We start from the raw sequence: 20,630 nt of genomic DNA on the forward strand, positions 1-20,630 counted from the left end.
GTGTCGGGCTGGGGTTATGACTCAGTAGAAGAGCACTGGCCTAGCATGTGTGAGGCACTGGGTTCGATCCTCAGCACCACATATAAATAAATAAAATAAAGGTCCATTGACGACTAAAAAAATTATAAGAAAAGATATTGTGTTCTTCTACAACTAAAAAATAAGAGGACCAGAGTCACCACTGGACCTTATTCCTGTGCTCAGTTGAATATGGGATGCTCAGAACCCATTCCAAGTTCTAGGTTAAGCCTGCGTGGAAGCAAGGCAGGCTGAAGTAAGGAGTCTTCTTCAGGAGGGACAGGCAGAGGCTATGAGGGAAGGAGGTAGATGTCTTCTGACTCAGAGGATGAAGGTAAAGTTCTGGCCATGTTACTCCAATCCTAGTGTCTCAAACCAGGGCCCCTAGGGCTGGCAGAGGGATCTCAAGGAAGTTGGACACCCATCCCTGCTCAGTGAGGGTGCCATTGGTGGGGTACTTAACAGTCTTTCTAGACCTCAGGAACCCTAGATTGGAGACCAAGGCTATGAGAACAGCTGCCAGGCCCTCTAAGTGCCTGCATAAGTATCCTGTCCACCTTTTTTCCAGGGCTTTCAGACAGGCCTGGGCAGGGTGGCCAAGGGGAGCTGTGGCCACGGGAAGTTGAGACCAACTATACCAGAGCCTCTGGTCCTGCTTCAGTACTCCAAACACTGTGAGGCACTGGGAAGGACATCACCCTTCCTGAGTCTCATTTCTCCTCTCTACAACAGGGACAAATCCTATACTGCTCACCTTAAGGAAATCGTGGGTCTTAAAGCATTTCTGATATGGCAAGGACTTGTGCATGTGGGCAGAATTAATTATTGATCTGTCCTTAGTTATAAGTGTTAGTTCTTCTTCTCATTACATGGTGCCAAGTTGGCTATCTCACTGCAAAGCCTTGGAACTCCTGAGAGGGGAGAATGTTTGGGCTTCTAACACTCATCCCAGCATGGAACTAGGGAATAAGCACTCGCCTGGAGCAGGAACCCTGGCTTCCAGTTCCACCTTTGCTACAAACCAGCTCTGTGCCTTCTGGCAAATATTGCTTATGCTCCTTAAACTCAGTTTCATCATTGTCAAGAGACTGAAGACGGTGAGGGCCCCTGACTCCTGGGTAAGTGCTTTGAGGTTCCATTCACCACCCACTTGGCTAACTGAGTCAGTACGCCTTCTTGGGCTCAGTGCCACTTAGGTGAGGCCAGGAGGGTTGGGGTTGGGGAGGGAACTGCACGTGTAAAAGCAGGAGCTGTCTTAGTAGGAGGCTTGGGGGTAGAAGAAGTGCAGGGCAGAAGACAAGGGTACTGTGGCAGACAAGGGCCCGGGCTGGGAGGCTGCAGGAACTGTCCCTGGCTCCAGTGGTAAGCTACCATGAGGACTGGGGCTCCTTTCTGCCCCTTCTGGATCTGTTTCCACCCCTATAAAATAGGGATACTGGGCCAACCTTGCAGAGTCCCTGGAAGAGCTGCATTGAACACAGCAGACAGGGGTGAGGGGTAATGCAGGTTCTTGTTTATTAATATATAATAACAAAAATGATAAAGCTCACATCTGCAATTGTTTAGGTCTTTGTTATAAGCTCTTGGTCACTTTGACTGGACTGTCTGTAACCTTCAGTTCTGGAGTCTGGGCTAGGAAGACTTTCCAGTGACCTGTATGGAGGGAGGCAAAAGAGAGAGGAGGGGAACGTGTGTGCGCATGCATACAACAGTGGTGGGGATAGGGGATGGGGAGCTGAGGGCAGGAGGAGCTGCATGGCAGGGGTTGGAGGTCAGAGGGGAAATCCACATCATACAGTTCTGTTCCATGACTCCGCCTTCAAACAACCTGTGTTTTAGGACTGGGCAAGTTCCTGACCCCTGCTGGTAACACTCCCATCTGTGACCTTCCTCTCCTAGCCCTACCTGGGTCCATCTTCTTAAAAGTAATGCAGAACAAATTAAGGTGTCAAGGAAAGTGTTTAGGAGGGTTTCAATGGGGAATGTTTTAGTAGAGAGGGCGGGAGCACCAGGGTTTGGGGGCTCAGTCCTCCCTCCTACAGCTCTGTCCCTCTACCCCCATCCCCAGCACTAAGACCAAAGCCAGTCAGCTCTACTTCACCTTCCCTCTCTGGCTTCCGAGTTGGGAAATCTGGCCCAGCCGCCCACTGGATTCTGTGCTGGGAACTGACGTCTGTGGCCGACACCACCCCCCCCTTGACAGCCCCTCCTCCTGCACCAGCAGCCTGGGAACGCCCCAAGAGGTCCTGCCTCTACTCTGCTCTCCTCCCAGGCCCCATTCCTCAGCCCAAGGTCCCACCTTCCTGGGTGCTGGTGAGCAGCCGGAAGTTCTGTGCCTCTTTCTGGAAGTCTTGCTTCCTGACTTTCTTGATCTGAATCAAGTGGAAGATTCCTGAGGGCAGAGACAAGGGCATGAGCAGGGAAAGCAGGACCTTATGGTCAGTGACTTAGACTTAGAACCAACCCAGCCACCTCCCTCCCCTACCCCCATTCTGATCAGACACCAAATCCTGTGGAACGAACCTAAATATTTCAATCTGCTTGCTGTCACTCTCCTCACTCAGACCCCCACTGCCCTGCCCCACTCACTACTCCAGCCTAACCCCTTTCATTGTCCCTCTAAACTATAATCCTAATGGTGGCCATTTGACATCGTATGGTACCCTGCCATTCCCCTTCCATGACCTTCACATCACCTCCAAGATAAGACCCACATCCTATAGCCTCTTTTTTCTGCTGACCCTGCTCCTTTCACCAGCACCATTTGCTTTCACACAGCAACCTGGCTACAGTGCCAGGACAGAGAGAGGGAAGGGTAGGGGGAGGCAGGTGACTGGCCCACATAGACTGGTCAAGCTTTCCCCTGGGCAGAGAATGTATGGTAAAGATCAATTGCTGTGCTTACTCAGTCACCCAAGAGCTGAGTGGCAGTACCTTGCATGTGGTCCAACTCTAAGCAAATTCCTAAGTTCCCTGAGGGCCAAGCCTTTACAACGCCAGTCACTTTGCTGGAACACCTTCTCTGCACCTTTTACTTCTCCCATTGCCAGAGGTACCATCCACCATGTTTGGCTGCTACATCTTCCCTAATCTAGCCCGAGGCACCGAGAACTTCCTCCTTGGGACACCCACAGCATTTGGCTTTTGTGCTACTATTATGTCTATTTCAATGTCCCTACCAGACTTCCAGCTTCTAGAGGGCTTTCCCCTCTGGGTCCTGAGCTTGGCCTATATCAGGATGTAGCATGAATGAATCCCTGAATGGATGGATGGATGGATGGATGGATGGATGGATGGATGGATGGATGGATGGATGGATAATGGACAAATACATGTGTACCTAGGCTAGGTGAGGCCCCAAGGAGGAGAGAAGTATAGCTGGACCCCTGATGTTTGCAGTTTGTGGGGAGCTGGCCACTGACACCACACATGACACTCAGGCTCTGAGCACATGGACTGTGACATGGCACCAGCTGTTATCCACCAAGGCCTCTGGCCAAAAAGAACAGATGCAACCAGCAAGACCTCTGTTAAGCCAGCACTGCCTTCAAGAAAACCAAGAACTAAGCAGGTTTATGGGAATCAGAATGGGACCCCAAACAAAATACTGATCCTAGAACTAAGTTTTAGGAACTAGGAAACTGTCCTCAGTGCCATCTCTACAGACACCTAGCACAGTCCTTGGGACTCAGAGCCCAGAGATCAAGGACCAGGATATAACTCCAAAAGTACAGGGGCTACATCAGAGTTATGAACATGAGATGAGATAGGAACAGGTCCTTATGCACAGGCCTGCCCCTGGAGAGGGGTGACAGGAATGAGGGAGGGTGCCCGCATTATAGCTTGTAAAGTATAATGGAGAGGATTAGGCTCTTGACCTGGAACCAAGAGCTGGCCTGAGGGTCATGGTAGTGTCTCTTGTCCTTTGAAGGGCAGTGCAGGTTTGAGGGTAGCCGGGCCCCGTGGTCCCCCAGGGCAGAGCTGGCTTTAATTGATGAGTTCCAGAAAAGAGGACAGGTACCATTCATTATGAAGATGAACTGTCCCTGAGCTGAGCCATTCAAAGTCTTGGGACTGAGTCACTTGGGGGCACGTGCAAGCAGGACCAGAGGCCATCAGGAAGATGCAGGGGCATTTCCTTCCTAGCAGTGCTTAGAATTGAGACCTCTGAGGTCTTCCCGATTCTGAAACTCCAGAATCTCCAAGGTCCTTACCACTAGGCCAACTCTCTGCTCTGGTTCCGGTGCCTGGGGCTGGCCCTCGTGGGGAGGCCTTGTTAACACCGGTCTCAGCTCCCTCCTGCTCACTCTTCACACCCCTCTTATAGGACACTGATCGGTGTCCCCTGACAGTCAGCCCTAAGAGTGTTTGTTTTGACTCATGATCTGGGACAGGGAGGGAACAGGGCGACCGGAGTAGCGTTTAGGCAGTTCAAGGTTCAGGAGATTGGAACATGGTAGTGACAGGAGGGTGGCCTGGCATTGTGAAGGTGAAGAGTCCCACACATACTTCATTGAGCTACACCCCTGCTGTGCCATCCTGGCACTCCTTGGCCTTCCTCTAGCACCTTCCAAAAAACATAGTCACCTCTGTGGAGGTGGCACTGGGGACAGTCAGACCTGGGTTTGAATCCTTGCTTTACTGTTTAAATTGTGTGACTTTGAGCAAGTTATTTGATTTCTCAGACTCAGTTTTCTTATCCACAAAATGGGCATTTGTACATACCCCTTAGATTTCTCTTGAGGATTTAATAAGGTGCCCGCTACAAGGTGCCTGCAGTGCAGCAAGCACAGGGAACATGATCGTAGGCTCTGGGGCCAGAGTTTGGGGCTGCCACTGCCATTCTGCCTGCAAAGCACCCCTCTTGCCTCTCTTAAGTCCCTTGCACCCTGCTACATTGTGGAGGCCCATCTCTGGGAGCCTTTCCTGACCAGCTTAGCTCCCCATTAGCTCCCACTGCACTTGGGTCACTAAGCCATGCATTCCTAAGGACAGAGCCTGGGGTTTATTACTTTTCGTGGCCTCAGCACCTGCTTGGAGAGTGTGGATTCTGGGGAGGCCCAGAGTAACATGCAGCCAGCACCAGTCCAGGGACCCATAGAATCTTAAAACTCAAAACAATGAAAGGACAGACCCTTAACCAGGTCTTGCTCACTCTCTGCCCCTAAGCGGAGCTTACTCCCTCCTTCCTCTGTTGGAAGGCTTGGACTATGAGAAAGTTCCTCTCAGTGATAAGAAACCTGCCTCTCTGCTATTCTAACCAACCCATGGGGTGGGAGGAGGAAACTGACATTTGCAGAACTGACTATAAGTCCGATGCTATGCTTACATCATTTCATTTAACCCTCCAAAACCCCTCTTCCCAATTAACAAAAGAGAAAACTGAGGTCCAGAGAGGTCAAGTGATTGCCCAAGATCACACAGCTAAGAAAGTGCAGAATCAGGATTTGAAGTGGCGGAGGTGGGACTTGAACCCAGGTCTGCCATATTCCAAAGCCCATGCTTGTGGTCTGACCCTTGTGATCACTCAGTATATGGCTGTTCCCTCTGCCTGGGGCATCCCTTCAGAGCCATGAAGCCAGCAGTCCTGGCCCCCTGAGTCTTCTCTTCTCCAGGCTGAACAGCTCCACTTTCTTCGTCCATTCCTCCTACGACAGGGGGCAGAGTAGAGCAGGGAAAGAGCCGCATCTGACGTCACAAGACATGGGCTCTAGCTCCCGTCCTCCACTTACTGGCTGTGTGGCCTTGGGCCAGGTACTTCACCTCTCTGAGCCTCAGTTTCCTCATCTGTAAAATGGGGACAATAATACCTAACTCTCAGGATCTTTGAGGATCAAGTAAAATAGTGAATGTGGAAGCACTTTATAAACTCTAAAGTGCGACACACATTGATTGTCATTATCAGTCATCATTCTTATCATCATTCCCTTTTCCTCTTCCACCCCACTCCCCCAGGCAAACCCATGTCGAGGAAAGTGATCTTATCACTAATTCATACTTAAAAAGTTTAGTTTGAATCATGGTTTAATGTTTCACTCTACCTAAGGGACTTAGGTTTTTTAAGAAAAGCCTTAAAACCAAACTCTCAGCAACCCTTCACTTGGTGATATAAGCAGCCTATTAAATAGAGCAATTTTCTCACAGAATGAGAAGTATGTTCTGACATTAGCTTACCTTGAAGTGATAGGATCCACCATTGAGAAAAGGCTGAGTGAAACTAGCCTCAAGACCTAGCGCTTTGAGGATGCTGTCCTGCCTGGAAAGGTCTCCCTCACGGGTGATTAAAATCCTACCATTAAACTATTGATTTCATCAGGGTAGGCTCCTTGCAAGGTGCAATAACCCTTTCCCCCCAGGAGAGGGAGCACTTCAAGGCCTTGGCAATTCAATGAGGGAATTTATCAGAACTGTCAAGAGAATCACAGACGAAATTGATCTCCCTGCTTCTTGGAATCAGGGACTCTTATACCTGGAAGGGCATCCAAAAGCACCTGATCAACAAAACATCCCTAAAGCCCGTTGGGGTTTGGAGGACAGGAAGGGGAAAGTTCAGAGGTACACCCGGTCGAGAGTGAGCCGCTCACCTTTTACCAGCCTCCAGAGGTAGATCTCCACCTGGTCAGAGGCCTCATGCTCAAGGGCAAAGCGATGCAGGGTGTCTGGGCTTGGAGATACCGATGTGTGGACAAGAACCCGGCCGGGCACTGTGGGACACCTGGTGGAACTGATCTCACTGTGGCCATTGTCTGCTTTGTCCTCTGAATGAGATAAGGAACTCGTGAAGTGCTCAATCAGCATTGGCTATTCTTCTTGAAAGTTCTAAGGTTCTAAGATTTTATGACTTGATGGAGTCCAGACATTATTTGATTCTACATCTATATCAGGAACCTGAGTCTATTACTATAACATTTGATCGTTCTATTAAAGTCTGACATTTTCCACTCCTGTGCTTCTAGCCTGTGCATCTATAAACCCTGCATCCTGTGGCTCTGAGTGTGTGCACCTCCAGGTCTGAGATGTTCCGAGTGTCTGTGGCCCTGGGGAGAGTGTGCCCTCCCTGCTCCCAGCACTTCCTTGTACCTGGGCAAATCTTGCAGCATTTGCCAGCCACTTTCTCAGGGTGATGGCAGGGATACTCGGTGGGGCAGGTCACACGCTGGCAGTCCTGGTGGCCATCCTGACAAGTGCATAGGATGCAGGGCAGGGGGCCAAAGGAGCGGAAGGCTGGGTGCCACACCTCCCCGTGGGAGTATGTCTTCCCACTGTGCACGCAGGCTAGATGAGGACAGGAAGCGGGAAGGGTCAGCATCTTGGACCCCTCTAGATTCTCTGAGCCAGCAGCAGATGGGATGGGCCCTGGAGGAGTTCCCTCCCACCATCAGTGTGACCAGCTACATTGCCTGCAAAGTGCAGGCCAGGGTATAATACCTGTCCCCTGACCCTGGTATCCCCCCATCTCAGCACCCAGGGCTGAGATGCCCAGTAGGGACTAGCTGAAGATGGACAGCCCTCCTCTAGCCTCAGGGCACTTCTCGGGAAGCAAGGGGAGGGCTGGCCTGGGGGTAGGAGAACCGAGATTAACTTCTGTCACACTTGATCATATGAGCTCTGGCAGGTCCCTTTCCCCTTCCCCACCTGTGTCCTATCTGTACAATGGGCTGGGATCTGGTAGCCACATGGCTCCTCCGTCTCCACCTGTGGGGGAGCCCTGCAGTGGGGCCCCTGTCCCCTTATGCAGTCATGGCTTCCCCCACTCTAACCCCACTGTCTTCCTGCAGCCCAGCTCCCTCCTTCCTTTGTCAAACTTTTGCTCAGCACTGCTTCATATTAATTTATTCATGTCTGTCTTCCCAGCTAATCCATGAACCACTTGAGGGCAGAGCACATTCTTTGTGTTGTTGTTAATGGACCTTTATTTTATTTATATGTGGTGCTGAGGATCGAACCCAGTGCCTCATACATGCTAGGCAAGTGCTCTACCCCTGAGCCACAACCCCAGGCCATTCTTCATCTCTCTGTTCTGTCTCTTCCATTTACCAGAAAAGACATGACAGAGGCTCAAAACAATATTGTTGTGCTGTTCTAGGACTGGTTCTATCTCTAATTCAACACTGTGCACTTCAAGGTCCTGTCAATGGGGGTTAGACCCTTGACCTTAAGGGCACTTTCAGTTTTGATATTCTACAAGATTATAAATTCATGACCAAGTTTTGTTTGGGGAACCAGAGTAGCAGGTGCAGGAGGTAGAAGCAGTTGGGTCCCCTGCCCCCATCAACAGATTGGAGGAGGGTCCAGCCCCCACCTTTCTTATGTTTCTCCTTCAGGACAATCTTGACAGTTGTACTGCCTGCCCCCTTTGGTCGGAAGTGACGAGGGATGAAGCCCAGAGGGGAGCTGAGGCCAGTGGGGGCTGGGGTGCCCAGGCCTTTCTTTCTCCCACCATCACCTGAACATGGATCCTGGGAACGTCTCTGCAAAAGAAGAACACAGCTCACTGACTGACTGCAATGGTCCACTGTGGGGGAGGAGCCACAGGCCAGGCTGCAGCAAGAGGCCTGAGGGTGGACACCGGCAGACTTCCCAGTGAAGGGAGGGATTGGCTCCAGATAGCAAGATCTGGATGGGGTCTAAGATGTTCTGTGGATCTCTGAAAACTCTCAGAGCATAGTGATTTGGAAATCCAGTTTCCATCAGGTCCTTCCCAGGCCTTGTCAGAGCCAGGAGCTTGGGGCTGGAGTGAGTAGAAGCTGCTGAGGTCTTGATCTGGGAGACAAGATGAAGGATATAGAGAACTTCAGTTTGAGAAACAGAAGGTGAAGATGGTGTGCATGCCTATAATCCTAGCAACTCAGGAGGCTGAGGCAGGAGGATTGCAAGTTCAAGGCCAGCGACTTAGAGGCTCTGCAGCTGAGCAAGATTCTGTGTCAAAATTTTGTTTAAAAATAAATAAAATTAAAAGACTAGTAATGTATCTTAGCAGTAAAATGCCCCTGGATTCCATTCCCAGTGCCAAAAAACAAACACACAAACAAACAAAACCCACCACCACCACCAACAACAAAAACACAAAAAACCAAAAGGTGAGTACATAGTAAGGGTACAAACTGGGAAATTCTCTTTTGTCTGAGAAGAGTTAAGTGATATGACAAAAGGATGGGCCTCAGAATATCCCAGTAGGCCCCAAAATCCTACAGGCAGAAGACTAATAGCAGGCTGCATCCAGAGAGAGTCTTCAGAGCTCAGGTCTCTTTTGCTTGAGCCCCTGGAATCCAAGAGCCCAAGGCCCTGCCCCTCCAGATCAGATGTCGGGAGGCTAGCAGTGACAGCAAAGGGTGGGAAGTGAGGACAGCTTATGGGGCAGGAGCTTTGCAGCTCAGTTTGGGAACTGGGTTGCTCCAGGCCATGGAGAAGAACAAGTGGGTGGGGACAGAGAGCAAAGCCTGTTACTGCCCTCGTGACCCAGAGTCACTTACATCCCTTCTGCTAAAGCCCATTCCTGCCTTTACAGTCCCTAAGTCAGTTCTTTCATAGGCCAGAGACTGAGCTCACAAGAGATCCAGAGTAGAAACTGTCCCAGACCCCAGCACAGGACCAGGCACACAGAAATCTTCCAGAAAAGGCTTTTTGAGTGGAACTGAGGCAGGAAGGACTTAGAGAGTCCACTCCCCATGTGGTGACTTGCCCAAGTCATCCAGCAAGTTGATGCTCCAGGCCTGGAACTAAGCCTGGGTGGGCTTGAAGTCACTGCCTCCTAGGGAGAGGATGGAATGGCTCAGGTCCTGTGGCACAGGCCCCCACTTGAGAAGGTCCAGCCTGGAAAGGAGGATGGTCTGGCAGAGGAGGAGAGGTCATGAGCACTCCCGAGGATCTCTGGGAAGAAGAACCCAGCCTCCAGTGCCCCAGGGTTCAGGGGACCCAGTCTGAAAGAGCAGGTGGGGTTGTTCCCATTGGAGACCTAGCACAGAGGACCAAGTGGGGACTTGAGTCAGTGTCTGGCCCTTTCTCCCACCTCCTCCTTCTCAGACGAGAGAGAGAGCAGTTCAGCCCATCTTAACTGTAGACTGACTGGGAGGGGAAAACAGAGAGGTAGATCCCAGACAAAGAACCAGTGTCCCAAGAACTGGGGCGGGGGAGGGGAGGTGCTGGCCCAAACCAGAGGTCATTCCCTCCGGAGAACATGTTCCTGGAAGCAGCCTGAGGACAGGATGGATGGAACAGTGTCGAAGAGATTCACAAGAGGGAATTAAGGAAGTTCAGGGTTTAGGGCCTGTTCCTACCCTGTGCGGCTACCTCTTTTCTCTCTCAGGCTCCTCCTGGCCCATTAGCCATGACAGGAGTGTAGGGAGAGGAGCTGGACTATGCGGGGAGGGAGGGGGCTAACAGGTGACCCAGGGCATGAATGAGCTATGAGTGATGCAGATTTAGGCCCTGATATCAGCCTCTCTCCCCACCCTGCTATGGTAAAGCTGTGTACTTACCGCCCCACTGTGTGATCGCATGGTGTCCTCTTCAGCTGATGTCTCACCTGCCCCATCTGAAAACTCAAAAGGAAGATAGGTCAGCCTTCAGCTCTTCAGCCCTGCTGACTCTGGCCCTGAGGCCCCCACTCACAGACTCTGCTCCTTCCAGCCTACCAGCAGGCTCCTCTTCCCAGGGGTAACTCATCCCACTTCCCATTTCAGCCTCCCCTCATTCTGGATTGCTTCCTTGTTTTCCCACACTGACCTCCTGGTCACCATTAGGACTGCTTGACCAGACCAGAGCATCTTGTTTGGTTTCATTGTGTGTGTGTGTGTTTTATATTGGGTATTAAACCTAGAGGTGCTTAACCATTGAGCTGCATCCCCAACTTTTTAAAGTTTTAAATTAGAGACAGGGTCTTGCTGAGCTGCTTAGGGCCTTCCTAAGCTGATGAGGCTGGCCTTGAACTTGTGATCCTCCTGCCTCAGCCTCCCAAATCCCTGAAATGACAGGCGTGCATCACTGCATCTGGTTTTGCTTAGTCTTTATGTAAAAGTCAACTCTGAACCAGGCACAGTGGCACCCACCTGTAGCTCACTACTTGAGAGAATAAGGCAGGAGGGTCCCCTGAGCCCAGGAGTTCAAGAGTAGCCTAGACAACATAGCATCCGTCTCCAGAAAACAAAAACAAAAACAAGTTGCCTCTCTGGGATACTGAGGCATCGTGGATGGTCCAAGGATCCAGAATCCCATTCCTGCAGCCAGTATAGCTACAGTGTTCTGGGCAGCCACTCCTCCTACCTACAGCTACACTCAAGAACTAGGCCTTGGTTTTTACCACACACTCCCAGGTCTGTATTCTCCAGCTCCTCTTCCACCCTGCCCCTCCAGTTGAACACCCCAGGATCTTCTAGCTGCCACTCCCCTAGGGGACCAGCACACAAAGCTTTCTACAGCCCTGGGTGCCATCCTCTCTCCGAGGCCGCCCTCACTTTACGATCTGGCTCCCACCAAGCTTTCCTGGTTCCCAGACTCAGACACTGGAGTTAGAATATCTGCTGGCAAACACAGGCCCAACTTCTCTGGGCACAACTGATGCCCAGAGAAGACAAGAAATTTGGGGAGTTAGCTCAAGAACCAGGACTACATTGGAGTCACCTGACTCCTGGACCATTTCACAGTGAAGCGCTCCCCTGCCCTGAGCACTGCCTCCTTCAAGAAGCCGTCCTTGAATACCCAGCACACAGGGAGCAGTCTGGCCACTCCTTTCTGCTCAAGCCCAGCCTGCACATCGCTAGCCCATGTGTAGGCCTCTCTGCATCCAGAGATTCTACCTGGATTCTGCCTGACAGCCATATTTTTGAGCCCTGGTGAGCCCAATCCTGTGCCCCACCCTGCCCTGAGGAAAACAGGAAGAGACATAGTCCCAGCCTGTGTTAGTTCCTGCTCGTGTGCCACTTTCGCTCCTCTCAGCCTCATCTGATTGTAGGGACGTGTCTACTTGTCACACTACAGCAGTGTCCCTTGTCTCCAGCCAATGTGTCCTCAACCTAGCAGTGCCCTTCCTTGGGCCTGCACCTCCTGTTCGTGGCCTGTGTCCTGACTTCCTACCTCACTTCACTCCTGCCTGCTGCTCCCAGTGCACCCAGCAGCCAGCACCCAGCACCGACAGGGAAGGGTAAAGGAATTCCCCATCATGGGCTGAACCTTTGACCCATGGGAATTGATATATGGGTAGATAAATTCTTACCTCTTCCTCTGCCACCCCCATATTTTCCTATCTTTCTTTCCCTTCCTTCCTTCCTCCCTCCCTTCCTTCCATTCTTATTCCCTGGTGCTGGGATTGAAACCGGAGCCTTGTGCATAGGTAGCCGCTATACTGCACCCCAGCCCCACCCCAGACTTTTCTAGGAAGACCACTTAGAGCACAAGGTACCTTGTTGGCCAAGCACAGGTCAGCTCCCAAACGTCCCTGTGTTCCTTCTCCTGCTCTGCCCCACTCTCCCTTTCCCCGCTTCCAGGGATGTGATAGTAATGTAAATGGCACATTGGCCTCTGCAGTGGGCTCTGTTTTCTGGGAGGAGTCCCAGCTAAGCCACCTCTGCCCTGGAGAAATGGTCTACTGTATGCTGGGTGTCCCCTCAGGCTTCTCCTAGCTCTGACAGTCCATGGTTAGTCCTTGGAGTAGGGGCCAGGGTGACCGGCAGGTCTAGGTACAGACTCACCTTTGCAGGCCTGGCAGCAGGAGTCGGGCAGCGGGAGGGGTGCAGGGCAGCCAGGTTCAGGGCAGGTCGTGAGGCCACAGTAGATCTGGCCCTCCTGACAGACAGAACAAATGGGGGCTGGAAATGAGCTCTGAAGAGGACCAGCCCTGGGGCTACGAGAGCCCGGGTCCCTGAGAGCAAATGCACTGGAGGTCTCCTCTGAGGTGTGGGGCGGAGAGCATGAGGCTCCTGGGCAAGGTCCAGCCAGCTTGGGGCTGGGGGATAGGGGGATGTCCCCACAGCCCTGAAGGTAATATCTTCCTTCCTTTTTTAAAGCCTTTCCCCACCTAGTCTCCTCTGGGCTCTCCTAGCAACCTGTGAGGAGGGGTTGTTCCCATCCTGCAGATGAGGGGAGCCCCAAGGAGGGCCTGGTTCATGAGTTGGAGAGATGGTTGGGGCAGAATGGACTGGAGCGCAGTCTTTAAGATTCTCCTACTGAAATCAAGATCCTTCTCCCCTGGCCTGGGACAGGGGCCCCAGGATGGGTGGGGGTCCAGATGAATGATGGTGATGCTTGGGGCTCATCTTGCTCTTACTGAAAGTCCTTGGCCTCCCACTTTGGGACCAGCCTTGAAAGGCAAAACCACAGGGCAAAGGGCCTTCTGGGAGGCAGGAGACCAGATGACGTTGGTGAGGGTTTCTGTTCTCTGGACCCAACTTTCCCCCTCTGTGAAATGGGGGCATACCCATCTGGGTTGTGAAAACCAGTGTGAGGCTAGTGTTCCTGGAGGAAGTGACGTGACCTTGAGTCCTCCCCTGCTCCTCCCAGTGAGTCTGAGAAGAAAGGATCCCTATCCCTCAGATGAGGCCAGGAGTCGAGCCAGTCTCATAAGCAGGAATGAGAAGAAAGAAGGGGGGGACCCTAGTATCCAGGGAGAATAGACAGAGGTATCACTAGAAAATTCTCACCAGCCTACTACCATCATTTTTGCCTCTTCTCACATACCTGTCCTAATGTAGGCCCTCTCTACACAGGAAGCAGTGTGACACAGGGAAAAGAACGTGGGGTTTTGGAGTCATGTAGCCCTAGGTCTGTATTCTGGCTCTGCCTTTGCTAGCTGTATGACCTTAGATAAATCACTTGACTGTCCTGAGCTCCAGTTTGCTAATCTAAAGAATAGAAATAGTGGGCTGGGCTTGTGGCTCAGTGCAGAGTGCTTGCCTAGCACATGTGAGGCACTGGGTTCAATCCTCAGCAACCACATGAAAATACATGAAGAAAATATAGTTATTTTTTAAAACAGAATAGGAATCGTAATATCCTCCTTCTATCTTCTATAGATAGATATATATGGCATTTCTGTGAGTCTAATGGTGCAATGTACTAGACTACTGGGAGAGGCTCAGGTCACTTTCAAGGTTGTTACATAGTCATTCCAGGTATTTTTAAGTTGTTTGCTCTGTAGCAACAGATTGGATTCAGAGCCTCAGACTGATGGGGTCTTCTCACTGAAGAGGTGGGGAGGGAGGCCTGAGAGAAGAGACCCACCCAGGATCGCACAAGGAACCAAAGCAGAGCTGGAGTTCAGACCTGGTCTCTGAGACCTCCTCTAGAGAGGGCATGAGAGATCACCTTGTCAGACTTCCCCTTGGACTCAGAGCAACTATGGCCAGAGAAGTTTGATGATTAGCTAACAAAGAGGTCAGAGGAGCAGAGGTTTCTCTAGATGTGAAAGAGAGCCCCATCTAGAGGGCTCTGGGCAAGAGGGCGAAGACTTTCTAGGCCAAGCCATTCCAGGCCATTCTCTGTTCCCTGGTAATTCTGCCAAGTCTGCCCTGCCTGTCTCTGACTACATACAGACAGGGGGAGTTTAAGCAGTTTCAGATTAAATTCCATTTGCTACTGTCTGGCCCAGCCTCTGTGTCCCAGGACTGATAAATGGTCATTCACTCATTCATTCTGTGATTTTTATAAGCATTTTCTGTATGCCACACCCTGGGCCAAGAGCAGCAGAGACACAAACAAAACGGGTATGTTCGGGGCTGGATGCGAGGCTCAGTGGTGCAGAGCTTTGTGAGCATATGTGAGGCCCTGGGTTCCATCCCCAGCACTGGCCCCCCAGGAAAAGGTATGTTCCTGCCTCTCCAGGGGTGCAGTGCCCACTGAGGGAGGCAGAAACAGGTCACTCAGCACCAGTGACAGTGCTGTAACAGGAAGATCGGGAGGATGTGGAAGCCCAGAGAAAGGTCACCTGACCCAGATAAGGCGGGATATCCCAGGCCCCAGGGGTTCCCTTCCCTCTAAGCCTCCCATTTTAAGACCAGGGAATTAATGCGCCCCACCCACTTCCATACTGTGCTTTTTCCAGGCCTGGACACTACAGGGACAGTGGAAGGTCTTACAGTACAGCTGCAGAGGACACACTGGTTGGGCAGGCGGGTAGGGAACAGCTCCCGGGCAGTGAAGATCTCTCCGTGTTGGTACGTGGTCCCGTTGTGCTGGCAGGACTTTGGGGGGGGCACGGAGCCCAGAGGGGGTATGAGGTTCTGCAGGTGGGAAGGAGCAGGAGGAAGAAGAAAACGAGGTTTTAGATGAACCTAAGATCTTTACCAGAACCTAAGAGCTTTGTCCACTCTTCTGAAAATTCTGCATTTTATCTCTTCTTGGCATTTACACTGAGCCCTGGCCTCTGCCTCCCCAGCCATTCTCCACATCAGCCCACCAAGGGGTCCTGCTATCACGGACATCTGACCACGTTCCTCTCTTCACAACCCTCCACCACAGCCTTGCAGCCCTCAGTGTCTGAGCCGGCCCTGACCACAGCGAGAAGGAAAGACAGGAAGCCTCAGCTCCACTGAGGCGCACAGGTGTTTATGCAGCAGCTCCTGGTGCCAGGTCCTTTTCTAGGTGCCAAGGGATACAGGTGGGAGGATATAAAGTCCCCATCCTCTCAGAGTCAGCTGGAATGATCTCCACTGTTCCTGTGCTTGGCATAAACTTCCACCATTCACCGACCGCCAGAACCCCCTCCCCATCACCTGCCAGTCAGTCAGTTGGGTAGAGGCTGAGCCTCCAGGCTGGGACAACTCATTCATTCAGGACACCTTTACTAAGCAGCTTCCCTGACCAGGCACCATGTAAGACATTGGGAATGGAGTGAAGACCAAGATTCATCCAGATCCTACCACCAGAAGACCCACAACGTAAATGGGAGAGAAAGACAAGCCATAGCAACAAAACTGCAGAATGGCGAGGGCTGGGGCTGGTGGTGGCACAGAAGGGGCTGCACAGAGATGCCCGTACCTCCATTGTGGAGGGGAGCTCAGGGAAGGCTCCCCAGGGAGACTGAGGGTTAAGCGGAGTCTCGAAGAACAAGGAGAAGCTATGTGCAGTGGCACCTGCCTGTAATCCCAGTGATGTGAGAGGATGAGGCAGGAGGATTGCAAGTTGAAGGTCAGCCTGGGCAACTTAGTGAGACACTGTCTCAAAATAAAAAATAAAAAGGGCTGGGGATGTAGCTCAGTGGTTCAAGCCCAGTACTGAAAAAATAAAAGAACAAGTAGAGCCAAGCAGAGGAAGGGACAGAGGGTGGAGACAGAGTGAAGAGCCTTCAGGTAGGAAGGGATGGGCCAAGGCATGGGGACGTCCACAGTCAGCCAGGAGGTGAGGGCCCTGGAGTCAGCACCAGACACGGAGGAGGCACAGTGTCCTCACTAAGCAGGTGACCCTGAGAGCCTCTGCTCCCCGAGGAACCCAGAGCCATGTCAGACTCGTGAGGCCCTCCAGGGCTCCCATTTAGAAAATGGGCCCCTCTCCACACGAACCCCCGCTGCAGTTCACAGGACAGCCCAGAGTTGAGGCCATCGTAGGGAACCTCTTCCTTGTCACCTTCTTGATGTTTCTGAACATTGATTCTCCCCTCAGCATCTCACTGGTCCCTTCTAAGTTGGTAACTCATAGGCTACTTGGTTGTGCCAGCTTGTTCTCAAACCATCTCTCTTCTCTTTTCCTTCTGCTTCCTGTATCCCAGACTGAGAGGCTCTTAGTCTTAAAATCATGGAATCAGAGACATTTAGCATTAGGACAAATAGAGTCCCTGAATTTCGGCAGAGACTTGGAGTATAGGCACCAACTTCTTTGGTCCCTCCCAGGCCCAGGGAGGTCATTGTGAAGGCCCCCATACAGGACTACTATGATTTGGGCTAGAATTTGAGTGTGTCCCCCAAAGGTTCATGAACTGGAAGTTTGGTTCTCAGGAGATGGTCTTGGGAGATGGCATGACCTTTAAGAGGTGGGGCCTAATAGAATTGGTTAGGTCATTGGGGGCACTGCTCTTAGAAGAGAAAAATGTAGGACCTAGTTAGTTCCTGTGAGTGAGTTGTTATTAAGCATGGTGGTGCACGCCTTTAATCTCAGCAACTCAGAAGGCTGAGGCAGGAGGGTCACAAGTTTAAGGCCAGCCTCAACAACTTAGTGAGAACTTTTGTAACCGAGACCCTGTCTCAAAATAAAGAATAAATTGTGGAACCAACCTACATGCCCTTTGATAGATGAATGGATAAAGAAATGTGGTATATGTATACAGTGGAATCTTACTCAGTCATAAAGAAGAATAAAATTATGGCATTTGCAGGTAAATGGATGGAATTGGAGAACATGGAGAATATCATGCTAAGTGAAATAAGCCAATCCCAAAAAACCAAAGACCAAAGGTCTTCTCTGATAAGTGGATGCTGACACATAATGGGGGCAGGGGGAGGGGTAAAGGAAGAATGGAGGAATGTTGGATTGTGTAGAGGAAAATGAGGGGAAGGGAGGGGGCAGGGGGAAGGGAAAGATGGTGCAATGAGACAAACATCATTACCCTAGGCACAAGTATGATCACACGAATGGCGTGACTCTACATTGTGTACAACCAGAGAAATTAAAAGTTAAACTCCATTTGTGTACAATGAATTCAAATGCATTCTGCTGTCATGTATAACTAAATAGAATAAACAATTAAAAAAAATAGAAGCCAGAAAAAAATGAAAGAAAGAATAAAAAGAACTGGGGATGTAACTCAGTGGTAGAGCACCCCTGGGTTCAATCCAATACCAAACAAATAAATAAATACAGTGAGTCTACCTATGCTCTTGCCTTTGGCATGTAGTTTCCTATCTGTTTCTCTGCTATATTGTGACCCCACCAAGAGGGACTACACCAGAAGCCAAAGTGAGGAGGCTGCCAGATCTTGGACTTTCAGCCTCTAAAACTGTGAGCTAAATAACCTTTATATACCCAGGTTCCAGGTATTTCGTTACAGCAACTGAAAATGGACCCAGAGAAGAGACTTCCAGCCCAAGACCACTCACCTTCACTTCCCAGAGTGTGTCTACTCCCTGGCCCTCTGGCTAGCCAGAGAGAGATTGGAGCCCAAGTGCTCCAATCAACAGGCCAAACAAGCCCCGTCTCATCCAGCTATCTTCCACTTTTCTGCCTCCTGCCTTGCACACCAACTTAAGAATGAGAAGTTTGCTGCTACTCCAGCCCTGCGTGGGGGGGTCCACGTTTTCTCCCCTAAGCATCTCTGTTTCTCAATGCCTTAGTGGGCAGACTGCCCCTCTCCTTCCAAGGGCTCTGCTCAGCCCGGAACTGCATCAAGAGTGAGGTAAAGGGCGGAAAGCAGTGAGGAGGCTGGTGCAAGGGGAAGAGTGAGGCTACTTACCCACACACCTGGGACAGCACTGCTGTGGCTCCGTCACAGGCTGGGGACAGTGGACGGGTGGGCAGTGGAGGCGGTAACAACTCACCTGGGCAGTCTGAAGGGGACACAGAGGTCAACGCTGGTTCCAAAGAACCATAGCCTCCCACCTGCATGGGTGGTCCTCTCCCAAAACTCCACCCAACTGCGGAACTCTCCCTGAGTTTAAGCCTGCAATGGGATTAAAGCCAACGAACTCCAGTGGACCCAGGCCCTCCCCTCCCTTGCCCACTATGGGGGTCTCATGTGGCCACTCGTCTGTATCCCTCTCCTACCCTGGAGGAGGGCAAACCTGTTTATGAATTTGCTCAGATGTAGTAATCCCCTTCATGGTGTGTGAGAAATACAAGAAATAGCCTCAAGTTATTTTGACATTGATCTTGGTGCTTTGACACTACTATCTTAACTCTAGGGCTTTATTCTGTTAACTCCAGCCTGAGCCTCTTGTCAAGGGAGGAATGAAACACCTGAGGGCAGGTGACCAGGATGGGGACAAGATTAAATACTTGATGTGGAGAATTCTCAGGGCTTTGTGATGCCACTGCCTGAATCTCGGGAGGTCCAGGAAATCCTGGACAGAGCTTTCGGAGTTGGCACCAGAGAAGGAGGGGCTCCAAGTTCTTTCACTTTTTCAGGTGTAGAAGTGAGAGGGGATTGGGCAGTGCAACAGGCAGACAGAGACGAGCAGAAACTGCCAGAGAGGCCACCACCCCTCTGGAGGTTTTTCCAGTTCACCAGGCAGCCTCCCAGTGCCACCCCCTAGCCTTCCCACATCTCACTCTTTCCCTCGTTACAGGCTCTCTGTATGGTGACAAGCCATTTATAACTGTGTCACCTATTCAACCATGAACTCAAAAGGAATTGCCAGCAAAGGGCCTTGCTCTGAGTACCTGCTCAAGTCCCAGTGAACAAATGAGTGAGTGACGGATGTGAACTGGAGAGGAGGCATAGGTGGTCTCTTAGATGAATGTAGGCTTTGTTCAAAACTTTGAAGTTGCTCATTCATTTCCAAGTCCCATATCCCAGTCCTTCCTACTGCCATCTTCCCAGGAGAGGTCCCTGACAGCATTTTCCCTGGAGGCAGCCTCTTGCCCCATGGAAGATTGTAGACAGGCCCTAGCCCCTCTGAGTCACTGCTGCTCAAGATGGCCAGAGCTAATTGCAAGGACTAATCTTTGTGCTGAGGAGCATCCCTGAGTCACAGGGACTCTGAGCTCTAACAGGGGCCTTTTAGAAGCCTGGCACACATGAGTGCTTAATCAGTCGGGCGGGCAAACTGATGCTCTCAGAGGAGAAACTAGGTGGAGTGTGAAGGACTGTGTGGCCTAAGGAGTTAGAATATTTCAGTTGACTGTGGCCTTGGAGGAGCCATGGTTAGAGGTGACCAGCAGCATGCAGCAGGAAATCAGGTAGAGACAGGCTGGGGGTGAACAAGCAGGGGCAAGGCACATGGCAAAGCCCTTTGAGGCTAAAAGGAACCTCCTGGATAAGTCACAGCCACCATGTATTGAGTGGCTACTAGGCAGGGGCTTTGTATTATATATGCGTAGATTATCTCACTTCTTCTGAACAATGACCAGAGAGGTAAGTACTACCATTCACACTTTTGAAATGAGAAGAGTATCCCAGAGGTGAAGTATCTAAGATCCTACAGCAGGTAAAATACCATCGCCAGGGACACTGCACTGCCCACGAGGCTGGACTCACTCACTCAGTACATGCTACATGCATACTGGGAGCCAGGCCCTCTTCTGAGCACGAGGAACACAGGAGAGTAAGAAGACATGCTTTGTGTTCTCACCAAGTTCACATCCTAGCAGTTGGAGTTAGACTAGAAAAAAGTAAGCAGGTGGGAACAAGGGAATTCCGGATGTTCAAGTCGCGTCTGTGATAAAGCAATGTAATGTTTGGGTGACTACTTTAGAAATGGCTGAAGGCAAGGCCTAATGAGGAGGTAACATTCATGTTAAGAACTGAGAGAGAGAAGGAGCCATTCAAGAGATCTGGGGAAGGACATTCCAGGTGGAGGGGATATGTGGGCACATTGCAAGAACCGGCCAGCGTGGCTGCAGCAGAGTGAGCAGGCCTAAGTGAAGCTGGAGAATGAGACAGACGCAGGTTCGCACAGAACGCCCAGCAGGGAATTGGAATCTTATTGTAGGTGCAACAAAAGCTATTGGAGGGTTCTAAGAGTGGAATGACG

At 51.1% G+C, this 20,630-nt stretch overlaps 1 protein-coding gene across 1 annotated transcript in view; it reads right to left on the minus strand.

Annotated features, from left to right (window-relative positions):
- Positions 1-1,267: 1,267 nt before the first annotated feature.
- CHRDL2 (chordin like 2) overlaps positions 1,268-20,630 on the minus strand; it is a 33,450-nt gene continuing 14,087 nt past the window's right edge. The window contains 10 exon segments of the mRNA XM_079104456.1: positions 1,268-1,671; positions 2,318-2,410; positions 6,603-6,776; positions 7,099-7,293; positions 8,321-8,489; positions 10,497-10,552; positions 12,705-12,798; positions 15,087-15,188; positions 15,190-15,230; positions 18,392-18,485. Of these exon segments, the coding sequence (XP_078960582.1) occupies positions 1,592-1,671; positions 2,318-2,410; positions 6,603-6,776; positions 7,099-7,293; positions 8,321-8,489; positions 10,497-10,552; positions 12,705-12,798; positions 15,087-15,188; positions 15,190-15,230; positions 18,392-18,485 (1,098 nt within the window). The 3' untranslated portion in view covers positions 1,268-1,591.

Source organism: Sciurus vulgaris, assembly GCF_902686455.1.
Source record: "Sciurus vulgaris genome assembly, chromosome: 11".
In the NCBI taxonomy this organism is placed as follows: Eukaryota; Metazoa; Chordata; class Mammalia; order Rodentia; family Sciuridae; genus Sciurus; species Sciurus vulgaris.